At 36.5% G+C, this 19,610-nt stretch overlaps 1 protein-coding gene across 1 annotated transcript in view; it reads left to right on the top strand.

Moving 5' to 3' along the window:
* VPS50 (VPS50 subunit of EARP/GARPII complex) overlaps nt 1-19,610 on the top strand; it is a 96,609-nt gene that overhangs the window by 40,354 nt on the left and 36,645 nt on the right. The window contains exons 14-18 of the mRNA XM_082480020.1: nt 5,100-5,197; nt 5,953-6,047; nt 6,771-6,869; nt 10,247-10,337; nt 11,626-11,802. Coding sequence (XP_082336146.1) covers nt 5,100-5,197; nt 5,953-6,047; nt 6,771-6,869; nt 10,247-10,337; nt 11,626-11,802 — 560 coding nt within the window. The remainder of the gene's footprint in view (nt 1-5,099; nt 5,198-5,952; nt 6,048-6,770; nt 6,870-10,246; nt 10,338-11,625; nt 11,803-19,610) is intronic.

A 19,610-nucleotide genomic window follows, 5' to 3' on the forward strand; every position in this document is an offset into this window, starting at 1 on the left:
ACTGAAGAAAGAAAATAATTTGCATTACAAAACCTTTTAAAGGAACCATTAAGCCTAATAAAGTTCCATATTCAGTCACATGAGTAATTGGAAATGTATTGCTTTTTTAAATGCATGTCAGAGTGCTTTGGTATGTTTACTACTAATCTACTAAATCTTCTGTCACTCAGTTTTTACGTTTCTGGAGGTATTGTGGCTTAGCTGTTATGTACAAATAGAATGTATTTGAGCTACTGAATTACTTTTTCAAATACCTCAGCAACGATAAAGCACAGAAAAGGGAATTTCACAAGTATAATTTAATTTCAGAGGGACTATAAATATCTGCGAAATGTCTTTTTTTTTTCCTAGAAGTCATTGCTCATGCTGTAGTAATTATTAACCTGTACATGGATTTCTCATTCCATATTTATTGATTTAGTAGCTGTGATATGTGCTAGAAAAATTCCTGTAGAAAGGGCGGGTGTGTCAGAAGGAACCATGGAGGCAGTTCAGATCATGCAAACATTTTTCCCTCAATTAAACCCCATAGATTGGAGCAATAGAAGGAGCAGTATTGAATGTGTATCTGGCTTTTATCATTTTGAGAGCTCAAAGCTGTCCCAGTATTTTTCTCTCCGTATGCCAGTTAATGTCAGCCGTCTTACAAAGTACCTTAAATGGGTCAAGGGACTCTTGATCGTAGGGCACAAACCCAGCTCTACAAGTCAGAAGCTGGACTTAGAAGAGGTGAATTAACATAGCTCTTTCTATTTTAATAGTGAAGCTTATCCAAAAGAAGTTCTGCATGGATTACAGAAAGGAGGTTGCACTTCATCTAGATCGTGTGTCACATATTTGTGATTATTAATGCTTGTTACAGATGTTAAAATGTATTTTGTTAATAATTGTCCTTCTGCATTTTTGAGGAGAGGTGTGTCTGCTTTATATTGTTAAATATTCTGCTTATTTGTGTTCTGAAAATTAGTCTACTTTGGGACTGAAGAGCGAAATGGAGTAGAAGATACTTTCACAACAGGATTTTTTTGGTTTGGAACGTTTGTAGGGGAGGCTCTTTGAAATTGAGGCTTTTCTTTTTTTCCATAGAAATGAATTCAGAATTTGCAGTTGTTCTGTCAGTTATAGTCTGCACTGGTCTTTAGGAGATTACTTTTTTTTTTTTTTTTTTTTTTTTAAGATCCTTATTTGGAATAAACTAAATGGGAACAGATAATTATATATAAATGCAATCCTAAAATTTTTAAAGCATGAGAGATATGTTAGTACATTTCATGAAATAGGAAGTACTAATGAGATCTGGTTTGCTAAACTATTATAACAAAGTAGCAGTAAATCATAGTGAAATGTATGGTATTGATAGTTCTGTGAAGCATCAATAACACTTAACTAATTGCTCTAATACACTGTTAGAGTGTTCATGTGTAGGACTTGTTTAATCATACTGAAGTGAAAATTAGTTAACTAAAAGTATAAACTCCATAGCCTAAAATAACTTCTATGTCACATTTAATGAACTCCTACTTATTCTGTGATTTTTGTTGTTCATGTAGCAAACAGCAAAATGCTGTGATCCCTGAAAATAAACTGCTCACTGGAAAATTTTCCATTGCACTGTTGGTTGTGGTCAAAGCATCGTTTGTGTTTGTAGTATAGAGTTAAAGCAAAATGAGTTTTAAAGGGTCCTGTGCAGGTCATTTTATCTTCCCTGCTCAAAGCAGAGTGAACTTCAAAGTCACATTGTTTTGTGCGGGGCTGTGTCTGTTCAGCTGGGTTTTCACATTTCATAAAATTTACTGTGACATTGATATAATTTACATTTATTCCTGAGACAATTATTTACAGAAGAACTGAAACTGAGCAGCAAAATAATCCTATAGCATTTAAACTCTTGATTTCACAAATATAATCCTAGTGGTAAAAGTTGGTAGCAACTGTGATAGTTGTAATAGATTCACTGAAAAGTGAGAAGAAAATAATGTAAGATATAAATTTAATTTCAACCATTTTAATTTTCAAAACATTCCATTTATAATACTGCATAAATTCTGTGTAAGGCCTTCTTGGTATTCAAAGAATGAAGCTAGAAGACAGTGATTTGATTGATATATTTTTTTTCTCTCTTCTTTTTTTTTTTCTCTGCCTAGCAAAGAGTAAACAAAACCCTTTTGTTATGACTGAAAGCTGCTTTTACAAATTTTGGAGGAACTACTGAGAAACCTGAAAAATTACTGCATTTAAATCGGGCATCTAGAAGAATAACCCTGGATGCTTCTGATTCTTATTTTTATGTGAAATTATGAATATGTATGTCTTCTGCTACCTTTTCCAAATTCTTCAAAGCAAAAAGTGTAAATGCTTGTGGACTTTGGTCCAATCCTTGATTTGTTTTCAAGGAAATTGTCCTAAATTCATATATTTGCATGTCTGGAATTAGCTGCAGCACAGTTTATTAAAAGACTGGAAACAAGACCTCTTAGCATGACTGGCCATAAACCGGGAGGCCCAGGAGATTGCCAGAGAGAATATTGCATGGATTTTTGTCCACCCATTCCTTCATAAATGGCAATTGGTGAGGTCAAGGGCTATGGTCTTGAGAGTAGGTCGAAGATACTGACTCATTTAGGCTTGGCTTCACTCTGCAGAAGCGTAGAGAAGAGGCTGCAGAAACTTCTAAAGAGCATGCTGTGACTAAGATAGCTGGTTTTGTTTACTTATATAGTCAGAGAAAGGATAAATCTGCTTAGTGTTTCTCTAGTTGGGTTATTCTTTCTGTTTATATTTTGTTTAATCTTCCATGATAAGTCACTTTTGAAAATGCATTTGTCAGAATTATTGCTTTCAGGAGAAGAGGAGCATATTTAGGTACAGATACTAAATAATAATTTACATATACAGAGGCTAATATTTGTCTTATAATTTTTCTTTCATAAGGAAAATGTTCCGTGAGTGCCCCGCAACAGTAGATATCATATGAAATTATGTTTGACTCTTGTTTTCACATCAAGCAGCCTTTTATCTTCTCATTTTTGAGTAATTAATGTAAATTATCAGATTCTACCTGCAAAAGCAGTCTCAATGACTTTAAACAGGAAAGAGTTGAACACAGCTTTGCAGCCTTGGAAAAAATGAATATCTATCCCTAATATAAGCCCAAATTCCAGAATGTATTTTAGTATGTTTTTAATTGCGAGGAGGAGTTACTCTGTTGAAAGTACCAGAGCTTTTACATTCTGGCTGCATACAGTATTGTACTAGTACTGTATTTTTGAGGTCTAGCATCATAGGCAGTCTAGTTTTAACTTAACTGGCTTGAAGATTCTTATTTAATAACATGTCCAGACACACCACGTAGCTCCACTTGAAATAAATTAAGCAAGGGCAGCATCTTTCTGAGTAACCATATTGCTCACATTTGCTTATTTTAAATGGAGCTACAGGTGTTAAAGGTTTCATATTTTTGTTATTCCGCTTATAAATTATATAAGCATTCATATAATTGGTAATATATTATATATATTTAGAATGAAATTTATTTTTTTTATTTACATGGGAAATGCAAATAGTTCTTGTTCTGAGAAACATACTCTGAAAAAGCTCAAAGCAGAAAACGGGTGGTTGATGGGGAGAAGCAAGATGCATATTATGCTCTCCTACTTACAGAGAGTCTGGCCTAGGTCTTGGAGATCCCATGACATCGTAAGAAACTCATTTATTTATTTTTATTTTTTCCCGTTCCCTCTCTGGGTTCCTGTAGGATCTGGGCTTTGTGCTGCCTGTTCCTGTGGAGCCTAGGTGCCTGATGTGACTGCAAAATGAAAGGTTGGGACTGGCTTGAGGGTTTTGAGAGGAAATGCTGGAATCGTAGGAGGAAATAGCTTTGAGTTGGGAGCTTGTGCGTGGATGTAGAGAGATGAGACTAGCTGGGCCAGGAACAAGGGAGTGAATAGTCTTCTCAAGTACTAAGCTAGCTGGGTGTTGCAGAAAAAGTTGGAAAGACAAGTCTGAGCTGCATGGCAATGCTGGCATACTACAGGCAATCTTAATTCTTCTGTGTTTGCAACTTCTTGAGTGATGGGGTAGAAGGAGGGCTGTACGCTTCATAATATTCCAGTGTCATATTTCATGTGAATTTTTATCTTTCATGTCAAATCACTAATAGTTGGGGCTTTAAAGGACATGCATAGTTTTCCTCCTTGTCAGGAACAGCAGAGTTTACTTATCATGGGGAGAGTTTGTATGTATAGTCTGGCTAAGACAGAGCTTTCCTGTGGTCAGTCAGATGCTGTGAAGCAAACTGCATGACACTGTGCCGTCATGGACTGCAAGCATAACCACAACTGTATGCTCACAAACTACATATAAAATATTGCCATCTCTTTTTTTTTTAAAATGGAAATGTAATATATTTCCTTCACAGGGAGAGAGATAACCACATACAGGATAAATTTACTATGCATTGCAGTGTGTTTTTGGAAAGTGATCCAGTGCTGTGGGAATGAAGATTTTAGAATTAAATAAAATAATTTGGACAAATGAAAGACACCTGATTATATGATTGACATCATGCATAAGCATAGATTAGTATGAGAGGGGGAAAAAAAAGAAAAGAGCATGCTACATTGTTTGCATAGTTCGTGGAAAAAGTTTCGCTGTTTTTCCTCAGAGTTGCAGATAGAATTCACTGGGCCAGAAAATTAAAAATCTTGCTTCTGAAATTTTTAAGTTCATGATTCTTGTCTACAAAGGTAGACTATCCTGGAAAGTCTTGTTGTAGAGGATAAGCAGTACTTAATTCAGCATTCAGCTTTATCTTTTGTATTTGAAATACCAGTATCTGTTGCTCTCATGTTTTTTTGATTTTTATTGAATGGGGTATCTTGCTTACATAAAAGCAATCAGAAGCTCTCCTGATCTGCATTAGCATATAATATTTATATGCGCTTTATCATTTCCTTTCAAAAGTTAAGAGCAATGAAGCTCTCCTGGAGTTTGCATAATGGATAATATGATAATGTCTAAGGCAGAAGTTTCATTATGGGTAGAAAACTAGGATACATTTCAAGGCTTTTGGAAATATCTACAATACCATTCACATTCAGTTTCAGATGGCAGCAATGCGATTGGAACTGAAGAGAACTGTTTTGACCGCAGCTATGTAAAAAAGAAATTGGAACATGGGCTGTCACGAATATGGCAGGTATGTTTTTTGATTTTTTTCCAAAATATTTATCCTCCCCCAGCCCCTGCCCCCCCAGTTAATTACAGCTACAATTATACTGATCTTCTTAAAGAAGAAAAAAATAATCCCTGGAGAGATTTCTTTAAGTGATTTGTTTTGAGCTAAATATATCAAAACCATGGTAATATAATTTCCGTGACTCAGTTACGACTTAGTCGCTATGCTTACAAACTCAGTCAGGATACCAAAACATAGTAACAGGAGTTTCAGACTGATTCCACTCCTCCCAACCTGTGTGCTGCCCCACAATCTATTTTATTCTCGTGTGCTTTTTCTGTTAGCACAGTCATACTGCTTTATGTTTCTGGTATAACCATAGCTATGGAGAACCTGAAGTCTTGTGGACCTGCCTGGTTTCACAATATCCCCAGTCTGACTGCTTGATCAGTTTGATGTGCACTGAGACCCCAAATGTAAAAATGAAAAAGCTGTAAACTTTTTACATGGCTGAATGGTAATCCAAAGCTCTGTTTTTGCAGTGACAATAAAGCACCTAGGATTGACCTTGTGTTATAGAGTGTTAAAGAAACTGATTATAATATTATTTTAGAAAGTCAATTATTCATATTACAGAAAATGAAGTTCTACTTTAAATCTCAAAAAGAAGTTGTAAGTGCAAACAAACCAAAAAATGCTAATGAACCAGGCATCTGAGCCTTCACCTTTTTGTCTTTAGTGTATTAAGTATACCAAAACTTGCTTGTGTTTTGTAGGATGTTCAACTGAAAGTGAAAACATATCTTCTGGGAACAGATCTGTCTAACTTCAAATATGATGACTTCATATTTGTACTTGATGTTATCAGCAGGTATACTGATGTGGTCATAAGACCACTTAAAACATGTGCACAAACGTGAACTCTGATAAGACAGCACAATTAATTAAAGTTGATATTTACATTCTGATGCCAACTTTGTTCCTATCTACTAATAGTTTGAAGAGCACCACTTCTTTATGTGGGAGTCTATAAGTGAGTGCCAATCTCTCGTTCTTGCTACCTGCTCCAAGGATGTACTTGGGAGAAGTAGCAAAATTGCTTTGCTGCTCAAGTAGTGATAAAGTGGGATCTGATTTCAGTATTGTCCACCTTTAATATTTTAGATGTGCAGATCTGACAATTTTGATGTTTCTAAAAGCTTTTAAAGGGACCCTCAGTCAAGAGCAGTGAAATATTGTGGTACTACGAACCTGTACAGTATTACATGCTTCTGTTTTGGTAATAAAATGACGGATCCAGGCTGTGAGCTGTACAGCTTATCCTGCATAGTGGGATCTCAAAAAGACGTTTCCTTTGTTTATGGCTCTTTGCGTGTATCTCTATGGGACATTATGATAGGATTTGGAGGGGAAATGAGACCTGGACTTTTGTGCAATGAGTGAAGTGTTTGCAACTTAACTTTGGTGCTTTGCTTTTATGGAGATACATGTACACTCATGGTAATGATTGAGGCTTGTAATTCAGGTTGGAACAGCTGTATAAATAAATCAATGAGTATATCTATGATTTCTAAACTTTGTTTTATTGTTACAGGCTTATGCAAGTTGGAGAAGAATTTTGCGGCAGCAAGTCTGAAGTTTTGCAAGAATCTATCAGAAAACAAAGTGTTAACTATTTCAAAACATACCACAGGTGAGACTACTATATGTGCAGTGGATGAATCTAATAGCATTTACTTTTGTTGGGTTTAACTTTAAATGCTTTCCAGAAGAATTCCACTGCATAATGTTCTCGCAGTGAGGTTGACAAATAGCAGAATATGTTTCATGATGAGAATTGGGCTCTGAACCCTGAAGGAGGAAGAGGGTGAAGAAGCCTTTGCTTCCGCTATAGTTGTGGAAATCTCTAGTTCTGCAGCAGGCAAGCCAGATAAAGATGAAAAACTTTTTATGTAGAATTTCAGTAGGTTTTCAGGCTGTCTCTTAATCTGTCTCCTGTGATCCTGAATCTCAATGCCTCTGAAATTCATACTTCCTAGCAAAATTGTTACTTCTTTTTCTGTGCCATTACATAAGAAGACCTGATTGTGTGTGGCTGTGAAATGTCTTTTTTTAATATGCAATTTTGTTTTATATCAAGTGAGATGTTTAGAACTGATTCCATCCTTTTGAATCATGTTTTCATAGTTTTTCATTGGTGGTATTTAATTGTGTTTCAGTCAAGTCTACTATCATATCTGAGGCTAGTCATATGTGCTGTCGTGTGCAGGCAGTCTCTGGTCTCAGATATGACATATGGCTGTGACAGCTTCAAGACTTGTTTGTCTGTTTGTTTTAATTGTCTTCATTTCCCACATGTTTTAGTTTGGATGTCTGACAACTCTTTCATTCTAGTTATCTAGCATTTATCTTCTTTCTGGGTGTAAATAGCTAGGACGGTATGAGAAGAAATATGGCGTTCCTTGCTCTAAGAAACTCTTACTTTCCCAGCCGTGATCTGTTGACCGCTGTTGTATGGGAGCTCCCATACAACTAATACATCCAAACCCATTTGGTCTGAGACTTTCTGCCTAAAATCCGTAAAATATGAAAATTATGACAGGAGAACATGAGAAGGTGTCTAAATTCGGAAGCTGCAAATGTGGTTTGGAATTTCTTCCACCTTTGGTAGTTTCTGGCTTGGATTTCTTTCTGGACATTTGATGAAGACCTCAGTTCCAGTTGTCTGAAAAGCTTCAGCCTTAATCAGATGCATGTTAAGTCCTGTCAGAAAATGAGTTGATTAAGATGCCATGCCACCCATCTTTATTTCCTGAAAGCATTTCTGAACACTGAACTGAGTTTTGCGAACTGATTTGGAAACTGAGCTTGCAGCTCTAGGTTCAGAAAAGCTGTTTTGGTCTACCTAACCATCTTTTGCTACACTGACTTACCATGTAATACCTTACTTGATTAAGTAAATATTGTTTTGACCATTATGGTTTTACTTATGTTTAAAGGACCTATTTAACAGCTTATGGAATCAGAAACAAATTTTCTCAATTATCTTTGAGTCAAATAAAGGTTAAAGAACATTGATGGAATATGTATAGAAGTAATCATTTTTTGAAATAGCTTTTGTTTTTTATTAAGGTAATGATTCTTGTTATTCTCGTGAAAATAAAATGAAGGTCTTCTTGATATGACTCAAATTATGTGAACCTTTTCATAATTTTTACATGTTTTATGCTGTGTGGGTATTATGAAGACTTAATTGGCTGATGTTTTCATCCTCAGAAGGAAAAATATAAAAACCCCTCTCTCCCAGCTATAGCCTTCAAGTTGATTTATATAAAAACTTTAAGCATCTTGCTGTTTCAGATCAAGCTAATGTGGGTTTCAATCCCCTTGCGTATTTAATTGGAGGGTTAAAAAAAGCACCCTGGTGCTTTTAAGGATTCATTAGTACATAAAAGCTACACAGAGCTGAAATGCTCAGAGTCTAGGAGTAATTAGTTCTTTGATTCTGTAATTTGACATATGTGGCCTCATGGGCAGAGTGGTGTTTTAGAGAACTGCCAACATAAAGAAAGCATTTAAAGGAACTGGTCGTGTCATTCAAAAAAGTCTAGAAGAGCAATGTAATACTAGAGCATACATGAAGCCTTTTTTTGGTAAAAGCTGATTATTTTGAAAAATTAGAATGGGCTTTTGGCAGAGAACATCAGTAAGGCGGTTTTTGGAATGCAGTTTACTTTTTGTTCTGCTAGGGTTGTAAAAGGGTGTGTCTAATTACCAAAGCTTTTCAGAGACTGAATGCATCCTACCTTCCATGTGTGCCACTTTTTAGGCTTGTATGCTGGTGAAAATGATGAGTATTTGCTCAAGTACTTTGTCAGTGTCTTGATTTCAGCTTTGAAATGATACAAAAACTGGTGCTGTGTGGCCTTTAAACGTTTTCTTTTCTATGGCTCTTTCTTCTTAGTCTTCCTCTCAAAGAATTTTAGTCTGTAACGCTGATTTTCACAGCATCTCTACCTGTTGTTTCTGTTGGCTTTACTGCAAGAAGATCTGCAAGCTATGGGTACTCAGTGCTTGAAATCTCTTTGCATTTAACTGGTGAATTTAAATAGACACAGCAAACTGTAGTCATAATTCAACACATTGCTCATCTTGTTGAGGCAAGAAAATTTAATTGTAGTGATCATTATAGTTCATTATTAGTGGTATTTCTAGAATATTTTACTGCCTAATTAGAAACCCAGTGCATAATTTACCAACTGCTACTTGTTAAGCAAACCAACATACCATATATTAAGAAGAAACGATACAGCAATGTGACCTCTATAAGCACTCATTGCTGTCTTTTTCTATATGAGTTCCTGCATATGTGCAAAAAGATTTTCTTTATTGAAGATATTTCTGCTTATCGCTGAATGGAAGCTTTTCTAATGATTAAAACCATAACAGAAACAATGCAGAGATGTAATGGCTTGATTACATTTCCCTAATATGTTTTCTATATTCATACCAAGGTAAAGTTAATCTATGAAGAAAAATATAGCTTTGGAGATAATTAGGCATTTAAGTTTTTTCTTCTTTGAAAAGTTGAGATGTCTGTAGAATATTAGTTCTTTCCACTTCCCTTTGCTACCTGTTGGATTCAGTGTGTTTATTGGAAGAAGCATCTATCTTGTGTGGGCTCACAGAAGCTGCTGTACTGTTAATAGAGTGTTTGTATATATTGTACTGCTTTCTACACTTTACATAGAGGAAAAAAGGTCCAGATTACTGCATAATCATAGATGTTCCTCTATACTTTCTAATGGTTTTGACCAAAAAATTTTTTTCCAAATTTTGGAAGTTGACATTCTTTGAGAATTTCTCCAGAGGTGTCATAAAACATACGCTGTATTAGTAGCCACAGCTTTTAGATGGTCTCTCAGCTGAAAGAATGAGTTAAATATCTGTTTTCAAATGTGACCTTTTGTATGGTTTTTGAAAGTGTTTTTCACTGTGTAAGTTAAATAATTGTCTGCTTCCTGATTTACTCTTGCTGCTAATTAATAGTATTCCTTTGTTGTATTTCAGAACCCGTCTTGAAGAATTAAGAATGTTTTTGGAGAATGAGACCTGGGAACTTTGTCCTGTTAAATCAAGCTTTAGCATTCTGCAGCTTCATGTATGTTCTATGAGTAACATATACAAATGTTTTAATACTTTAATTGCTGAGAGTCCAGGTGTTCTGAGAAGCAGTAAGATCCATGAACTACTGTACAAATATTTTCAATAGCTGATAAAAACCCCTAAATTTTGCTTCATGATATTGGAAACTAAAAAATTGAAGTCAAGTCTTCTGTGGTGAGTCCAACTGAAAGCAAGTAATTAGTGTGCTCACCTGCTGTCCTAAAGTGTTTTCTGTGAAGTTTAGCATGTGGTGGGTGTATTTCACCTGTTTTGCTAAATGAAATGTGGGTGCTTATGATTAAAGCTATCACTAAAGTGAAAAAATGGCTAAAGCTGAGCAATCTCAAGCAAAAGATAATTGTGCAGCTTCTGTAGAGTAAACTGTAGAAGTAAGCAAGAGGCTACTGGGCAATAATAGCACAGAGGGAAAGGGAAGAGGACCCTCAGTAGCATCCAGTAGCAAAAGAACTAATAGTTTTAATGGAGAAATGGGATTATAAATCCATACATACTGCTTAAGGGACTGGAGCAGCAGAAAATGCCAGAAAGTAACTGATTCATTTTAAACAAAGGGAACTCTTAACACTGCAGTCCTTTTAGCTGCATACATTTTGATCTTTAAACCTTCAGATAGATCATGATGTACATTCTGCCATTTATGAAGATGAATAGCTAGCTGAATAGATAAAAATGATATGTCAATTGAGATAAGTCAAGATTTTTAGGAAAAAATGTCTAAAATCATACATCATGTGCCCTACTTAGTCTATGTATTTGCAAAAGTCTGTGCACTCACCCAGTCATCAGCTACTTCATGTGTAATGGGTTTGAAAAGTAATAAATGTTGAAATGAACTTTTAAAAAATAAAATATTAAGAAAAAAATCTCAGGTTCAGTAAATTGCTAGGTAACTTTTCTAAAGAAAACTACATTTTTGGGTAGAATTTAGGTCTTGTTTTACTTCTAATTTCTGTGAAAAAAAAAACACTAAGTTTTCACCTAGTTTTAGACAGAGTACTATCAGAATGCAGATGTGTTGCACATCACAGCCAAAACCTACTAAAATTAGAAGGACGAGTAGTGTAAGATTGCCAATTTCAAGGTTAACTTGAGCCAGCATGAAAAGCATGTTTAAATAAGCAGCAAACATTGGCAAAAAGTTTTCATATCAGGTCAGTTGTCCACAAGTTTGTTGTTATGCTTTGGTTTTATGGAACTGGAATGATAATAATACTGAAACTGTTATTTTGGTGATTAAAATTGTACTTTATTTCTATTAATAGGAATTTAAGTTCATGGAGCAGTCACGTTCCCCGTCTGTGTCACCTAGTAAGCAGCCTGCTTCAGCAATTTCTACAACAGTAACGTTATTTGAGCAGTACTGTAACGGAGGAAACCCATTTGAAATTCAGGCCGACAGCAAAGATGATGAGACAGAAGACGTGTTAGCTTCCAATGGGGTATGGAGCATTTCAGGAGAACAAAAAAAAAAGAAAAGCAAATCTTGCTCTCAGTAAATGATGATTTATTTTGTGTATCAGTGATGGGAAAAAGTCTTAGTACAAAGATCAGTTAACTGCAGTACTACGTAAAATCTCAAGCTACTTTACTCCTTTAATTAGGTAGGTTGCTTTGCTTTTAACGGTGTCAGAAAGCCAGGCATCCTCTTTAAAGTTCAGTTTGTTTTGCAGTGGATCAATATTTTTTTCCACTGAAGTCAAGTGTTCCTGAAGGCTAGCAAGACATGTTCTACTGAAATTAGTATTTTCCCAGGTTTTTAAGTTAGCTTTCTTTGTTGAAGTGATTTTGTCATTTTAGGATTGGCTTTCTGGCTTCTTAGGAAGAATCATTGTGGGTTGCGCCTTCTTTTTTATTTGTTCACACCTACGTGATTTGCCATGGTTTATCTGATGTTTGTTAGGCAGTTTTTAATTGTAATTTAAATGTTCAGGACACATGCTTTACAGTGGGATCTACTATAAAACTGAACAATAACTTTGTGTATTGTTTTTCAGAATTCTGTCAAAATCTAGCAGTGGTCAGATATGTTTTACTTTAAAACTTTTTACTATTCTCTTAAATGCTGTATTAGTATATTTTTGTTAATGCATTTGTTCTTGGTTATCCCTTTGATGAATAATGTTTTCTTAGGCTTTTTTTTTGTGGTAAGTTTGGGTTTAGGTTTTTTTGTTTAAGGTTAGTTAATCCAGCTTGTCACACTAATGGCTTTTTGATTTTCAGCTTCGTCTTTCTTGCTTTTCCAGTGGAACTTCAGTTGCAAAGCAGCTTAATCTCTATCTCACACACCCAAGTGTGATGCTGCAATGTCTTTCCTTCCAGGAGCGATGCTGCAGTCTCTTTTCTACTGCATCACTTGAAGAGAAAATCCAGTTGATTGGCATAAAGTGTTGTTGCATCGTGCTTAAGGGAAGCTGCCGGAGAGCCAGTTTCCTGGTGGTAGTTATTCCCCTGTCAAGTAATACAGCAGAACATATGTCTTACCTGTTCGTATCAGTAAACTGAGAAGAGTTACATGGTTATCGCTGTTAGATTTATACGTGGACTCCAAATGAGTGTGTTAAGCAAAGATGAATGCACTGCAGGGCACACTGAAAACTGCAGAATTCCATAGTACTTTGTAGAAACCCAATCTGAAACAAAGCTCTTGGGGAAACTGGGGAGCCATTTGATAGGTATTTTTTAAAATGACCCTTAATGAAATAAGGATTAAAGACGATACCAAGAGTACTTTTGAGGTTTTCGAAATGAAAGCTCTACTGAAGAGTTTATTTTAGGCTTTTGTATATGTTTGAGAGTAGTTTTGCTTTTTAAAAGATTTTTCTGAAGAAAAAGGACTAGAAAAGTAACTTTGGGGTGGTTTGGTTTTTTTTGTTTGTTTGTTTTTTTTTTTTCCCCCCAAGGCAGTTTTTTTAGAGTCAAACCTTCAGAACAAATGTATAGAGCCATCATGACCTGCACTGTGAGTGCAGAAATACATCTCAAATATTGCAGGATATTTTTTGCCAGTATTTGCAATTAGAATAATTAGGAAAATGTGAAATTATTTTCCAAAGATTATATTAACTGGAGCTACTGAAAGTGGATAATGTCTCAAACAAAAAGAATAATTGCTAGAACGTGATTTCAGTCTTCTCTGATTCTGGTCACTGCTAGCAAATGAGTGCATACACTGTCCCCATAGTTGTGTGCGGTGACTTGTAAGCAGAATACTTACACTTGTAGAAGGCTAGTGGATATGATGAGGACTGTGGATATGTTGAGGAATTTTTCTTTTTATCTACACACTTGTATGAGATATGAAAACTTTGCACAGAAGTTAGGACAGAGTTGCTTTGTTCTTTCCAGTTTTAACATTTTACCCTTCAGAATCTGTTTCTCTTAGCTTAAGTAAAATTTAAATGACATTGACTTCCTCTGCACTAAGCTTTTGCTTCTATAATCATGCGATCGTTTGATAAAAAAATCAGGTAGCAAATGCTGATGAACATGTTGGAGGTACTGTTTTAATGGCTTTTGCTGGCCTCAAGTGTCATACTGCTGCCAAGCAGACTGCTGTCAGTAATACCCTCTTCTGTCTTCAGTTGTACGTTATTTTTTTTCCTCCTTATCCCCAAAGATTAACCTATTTGGAGAACAGGTTAAAAGCAAAAAAAGAAAATAAAAAATCTATGATTCTGTGATTAAAAACAACAACAACAAAAAAGCTTTAGCTGTCTGTAGAAATACAGTGTTTCAAGTACAAACTTTACATGCAGTGTTACTTTGATGAGGGGAATTGTCACCTTATGTGAGACCAGCGGGGGTTCTCTTACAGCATCCTGCTTCTGGTAGTGGTTAGCATAGACACTGCAGACTCAAGGAAAGGTAATTTGTCCTGTAAGTCTTATTGGAACACTTCATAACCTGTATGAGCTACAAAAAGTAAATATGTGGGATGGTTTTCCTCTTATTTGTTCCAGAATTCTCATGGGGAAAAAGGCAAAGAAGCCATCCCCCACCTCAGAACCACGTTCTTTACTGGAATGGAGTAATATTGTTGTCCGGGATGTTATCTGTTATCTTTGTTGCCTTATTTCCACAGGGAGTTAATGAATTCAACCGTCTAATCATCCTGGGTAAAAATGTCTTTTTATTCTGAGTTTGTCTCTAGATGTGAAAAAACTCTGTGTGTAAGGGTTACTGTTTTCATACTGATTGATCACTGCTGTCTCTTTTTTGAAGGTGTGTGAGGCTCAGTCTGAGGCAGAGCTGAAGCTACTTAAGACAGTAAGCGTTAGCTCATTAGTAAAGGATTGCAGGATTGCCTTATGCTTAGCACTTAGGGCTGCTGTTGCTGCAAGCACCATGGCGGAAATGGGGTTACAGTAAATCACTGTTGGGATGCCGTATGCCTTCTCCGGTGAGGCTGAGAGCAGCTGCCTCAGTGGTTCAGCAGTGGCAGGCTGTGGTCTTGGTGAAAGAGGCTAGAGGGGGTTGTGATCCCATGAATTACCAGTAGGCTGATGTGTCACACGTGTAGCAAAGTCCGCGTTGTGGTTTCCCTGTCTTTAATTTTCAACAGTGTCCCATTTGGTAGGCTTGCACATTGTCAGGGACTTTGAAGTCCGCAAGTCTGCAGAGGACTGCACTGTCTTCTTTTTCAAAGCTGTGTGCCAATTTAGTGTTCTTTATTAGTGAAACCTTAATATATTTTAAATTGATAAAAACTGGTTTTGTACCTGCTGAAGAACTAAAATGAATTTTGGCTTTCCTTTGACACCAGAGGGACAGAATGTTCTGTGTGGGGGGAAAAAAAGTAAAATACCAATGATATAATTTATTATGCATTTTTATTGTGAAGTATAGGTTAGATTTACAGTCATTCATATTATAAAATAGGTTTTGGGTTTTTTTTTAACTTAAATGTAGTGGTATCTGGAGAATTTAGGAGTCATGTATAGAATTAACTTTTAACTAAACTTTAAAATATAAAGTTAAGCTTCAGTTTGCTCAACGTAATTTAAAATTGATTATGGAGGATGATGCTTTTGATTTTTCTTCTCTCCTTGTGGAAATCAGTTGTGGTGAATATTTCCTTTGTTTGACATATTTCTAGCAATGCTGTATATAAACAGGTTTATTGCATATGATAACTTGAGTTTAACGCACTGGAAAATAGGAACTAACTGCCTTTAGTGTGGACGAGGGTGATCAACAATGTTAAGGCACTTATGTAGTTTTCGTCAGTGTATTTGGCTGTTAACACAGTCACTGAAAGGATAAAATCCTTTCCAAAATCTTTGAGAGCCAGGGAAGTATTATGCACATTTACGTAGAGAACTGAGACACAGGATAGGTTAATTAACTTGTCAGTAGTTGTACAGGACATCTAACGTGGCTGGTACTAGAACCAAGGTTTCTTGTGACCCAAGTGAGTATACTCTCCAGGTGACCATCCTACCTTCCCTTTTCACATTTTTCATCTCCTCTGTCCATTACAAGCTGTTCCAAAGTGCTGACACATAAAAAGAACCCTTATTTTAAAAAAGAAACAGAAATTACTTGCTTAGGTAATGGATAACCAAATAGGTGTAACTATGTAATGTGGGATAAAATTTCTACAAAGGTTTTATGTTTCAGTTTCTTGACTGACCAGTGAAGGTGGAGGTACATTTTAGCACTTAAAATTGAAATTATTTCAGATGGAGGTTGCAAAATTTTGTTTCCAGAGAATGCAGGCATGTTTCCAGATATTTCAGAAATGCCATGACAAGGATATAAGCAGTTGATTTACTTGTCAAATGATCTGTGGGATGGTAAGAACTGTCAGCATTTCTTTTCCCGCACGATATCCTGGTCTCTAAATTGGAGAGACATGGATTCAACAGATGGACCACTTGATGGATAAGGAACTGGCTGGACGTTTGCACTCGGAGAGTTGTGGTCTACGGCTCAATGTCCAAGTGGAGAGCAGTTACAAGTGGTGTTCCTCAGGGGTCGGTACTGGGACCAGTGCTGTTCAACATCTTTGTTGGTGACATGGACAGTAGGATCGAGTGCACCCTCAACAAGTTTGCTGATGCTACTAAGCTGTGTGGCAAGGTAGACACGCTGGAGGGGAGAGATGCCATCCAGAGGGACCTGGACAAGCTGGAGAGGTGGGCTCACACCAATCTCATGCAGTTCAACAAGATCAAGTGCAAGGTCCTACACTTGGTTCAGGGCAATTCCAAGCACAAATACAGGCTGGGCAGAGAATGGCTTGGGAGCAGCCCTGAGGAGAAAGATCTGGGTGTGCTGATTGATGAGAAGCTCAACATGAGCCAGCAGTGTGTGCTCACAGCCCAGAAGGCCAACCGTATCCTGGGCTGCAGCAGAAGGAGCTTGGCCAGCAGGTCAAAGGAAGTGATTCTGCCCCTCTACTCCACTCTCGTGAGACCCCACCTGGAGTACTGCATCCAGCTCTGGGGCCTCCAGCACAGGAAAAACATAGACCTGTTGGATCAGGTCCAGATGAGCGCCACAAAGATGATCAGAGGGCTGGAGCACTTCTCCTATGAAGACAGGCTGAGAGAGTTGAGGGTTTTCAGCCTGGAGAAGAGAAGGCTCCAGGGATACTTTATAGCAGCTTTCCAGTACCTAAAGGGGGCTTACAGGAAAGCTGGGGAGGGACTCTTTACAAGGGCATGTAGTGATAGGACAAGGGAGAATGGCTTTAAACGAGAAGAGGGTAGATTTAGATTAGATATTAAGAAGAAATCTTTCACTCTGTGGGTGGTAAACCATTGAAACAAATAGCCCAGAGAAGTTGTGGAGGCCCCATCCCTGGAGGTGTTAAAGCCCCATCCAGCCTGGCCTTAGAGCAACCTGGTCTAGTGGGAGGTGTCCCTGCCCATGGAAGGGGGGTTGGAACTCAGTGATCTTCAAGGTCCCTTCCAACCTAAACTGTTCGATGATTCTATGATTCTTTTGAGAATTTTAAAGTCTTTTTAACTGGTTAATTGTTGCGTTTCTGGACAACTGAAAGTGGGCCTCTGAATCCAGTCACCTCTGCTCTATATCTTGATCTTCAGTGAGATGCTTTATGTTTCTCTCTTGTAGTTCCCTAAAATATCTTTGTTGTGATACAGTTAACTTACAATTTTGTAAAGTTCATCAGCTTTCATGAATCTTACTACTGTCCTACGAGTTTGTTTGGGCTGATTGCCTAAACATTTGTGAACTGATTATTGCTACAAGATATCTGAATTCCTTTTAGCACTTTAGAATTTTACTGCAGACTGTGCATATTCAAAATGGATTTATAAGGTCTCTTCAGGCATTTTTATCTCATTGAATAACTTCTCCAGCTCATTAATAACATCAGGTTGAGGACATGTAAAAAAAAAAAAAATCTTAAAATTCTCTTAAGCTCTGATGTTAAGACAGTTAATATGTCAACTGTCAGATATCATATATCAGTATGACTTGTAGTTAACAATTTGTAGTCAATTTATCATTTTACTGTCACTGGGTTGTAATTCAATCAGCATGTCATTTATCATATATTGATGCATAATAAGTGGTGGTAATTCCCCATGCTAATGTTCCAGCCAAGTTAGTTAAACTATGACTCTCTTTGTCCTTAATCAAGCCTGAAGTCAGCTCATTTTTTAAATAAACTGAACTGCTTTCATTGTAGCTTTCCTTCATCTGAAATGTTCACGAGGCAGAAATTTTACCTGTGAATACTAATGATCAGAACATTTCCTTTTAGTTTATGTCTCATACGACATTCGTTTTTCTATCTATCTGAGCTGTTTGACTTGAATTTGTTTGTACTGTGGGCTTCCCACTTTTATAGTACACCGCTTCCATAGTGCGACGTAGGCTTCAAGAACCTGCATAGCTTGGGGCTGGGGCCAGGAATTGCCATGCATGAATGAAAAAAAAAAAAAAAAAATTTCTTAGTGCAGTTACCTTAGTGTATCTTTCTTGGTTTTCCCCTCTGGAGAGCAGTCGTATCCTTTAAAACCCTGCCATTTCTTAAGGATGCTGGAACCAGCCTGTCTTTGTCGTATGTGTCATTATTGCCTCCTTGGAAAAAATGGCTGCAGAGCAGTGTACACGTTAAGGAAAAGTTTCAAAGGAAAAGTATTGTGCTCTCTCTTCAAGCACAAGCGAATTCTGGAGCCTGATGTATATGCTTAACGCTGTGATAGCTGTATAGGAGTTCAGGAAAAAGGGTTATATCACAGAGCATCAAGTATTTGTTTTCCTTTAATCCCATCTGTGTTAAGAAATTCACCTTGTGAAAAAAATTATTTCATTATTTATGAAGTGTCTAAAGCACCTATACTACAGAGCAATTTTTGAAAAAGAAATTGACATTAAACACTGCTTTTAATTGGAGTGAAAAAAGATTGCAAATTTCAGGTGTTTTAAAAAAAAATCCCAGTTGTACACTTTTAATATGTATGTGTAGCTTCATAATTGTAAAAAGCGTTTATTATCTGTGTTTGGGAATAGTATTTCTCCACATAAGTAATACTCTAGCAATAATAATACATGGAAATCCTATAATGTATTATATATGCTGTAGCCTGTGTTGCTCGTTTGTTGCAGACATCACTTGGTAGGCTTAAATCTTCCATCCTTGAACTGAAAATAATTCTCATGTGATATTTGAAATGCAATTCAACAAATGAACACAGTGAAACAGCTCCAAAAAATTAAAAATGTAGCTGAGTGCTTGGAGGCAGTAGTTGTCTATTTAAGCTTCTTATTTTTCAAAAGATGCAATTAACACCAAATGTTGTTCCTCAGCATAAGAAGGCACATCTCGGAGCAGGTATACATGGTTAATTTTTCTATGCATTCACATTCTTCATAAGGTTATTCTGGAATAATTTGTGGAATCTGTGGCAAATGAAGCAGATGGTGCATGAGGCTTTCTTCCATCAAAGAGGAATTGTTTCACTAATAATTAGATAAATACAATATATCTATCTATATCTATAATATAGTTATATATATATATGTAACTAGATAAATATTTCAAATATCAGTATCTTGTGCCTTTAACTAGATACAGGATGCTTTATGTTTCAAAACAGAACCAAGAACCAGTACACCCAAGCGTGCCCCAAAAACCTAATGAAGTTTTCTGAGAAAACAAGGGGGGGGGGAAAGAAAAAAGAAAATACTTTTAATCCAACCTCCCCCCCGTCCTGTTTTATCATTGAGTTATATAATTAGAGTGTTTCTGAGAACAATAGTGTGTGCTGTG

Source organism: Vanellus vanellus (assembly GCF_965231255.1).
Source record: "Vanellus vanellus genome assembly, chromosome: 2".
NCBI classification, from domain to species: Eukaryota; Metazoa; Chordata; class Aves; order Charadriiformes; family Charadriidae; genus Vanellus; species Vanellus vanellus.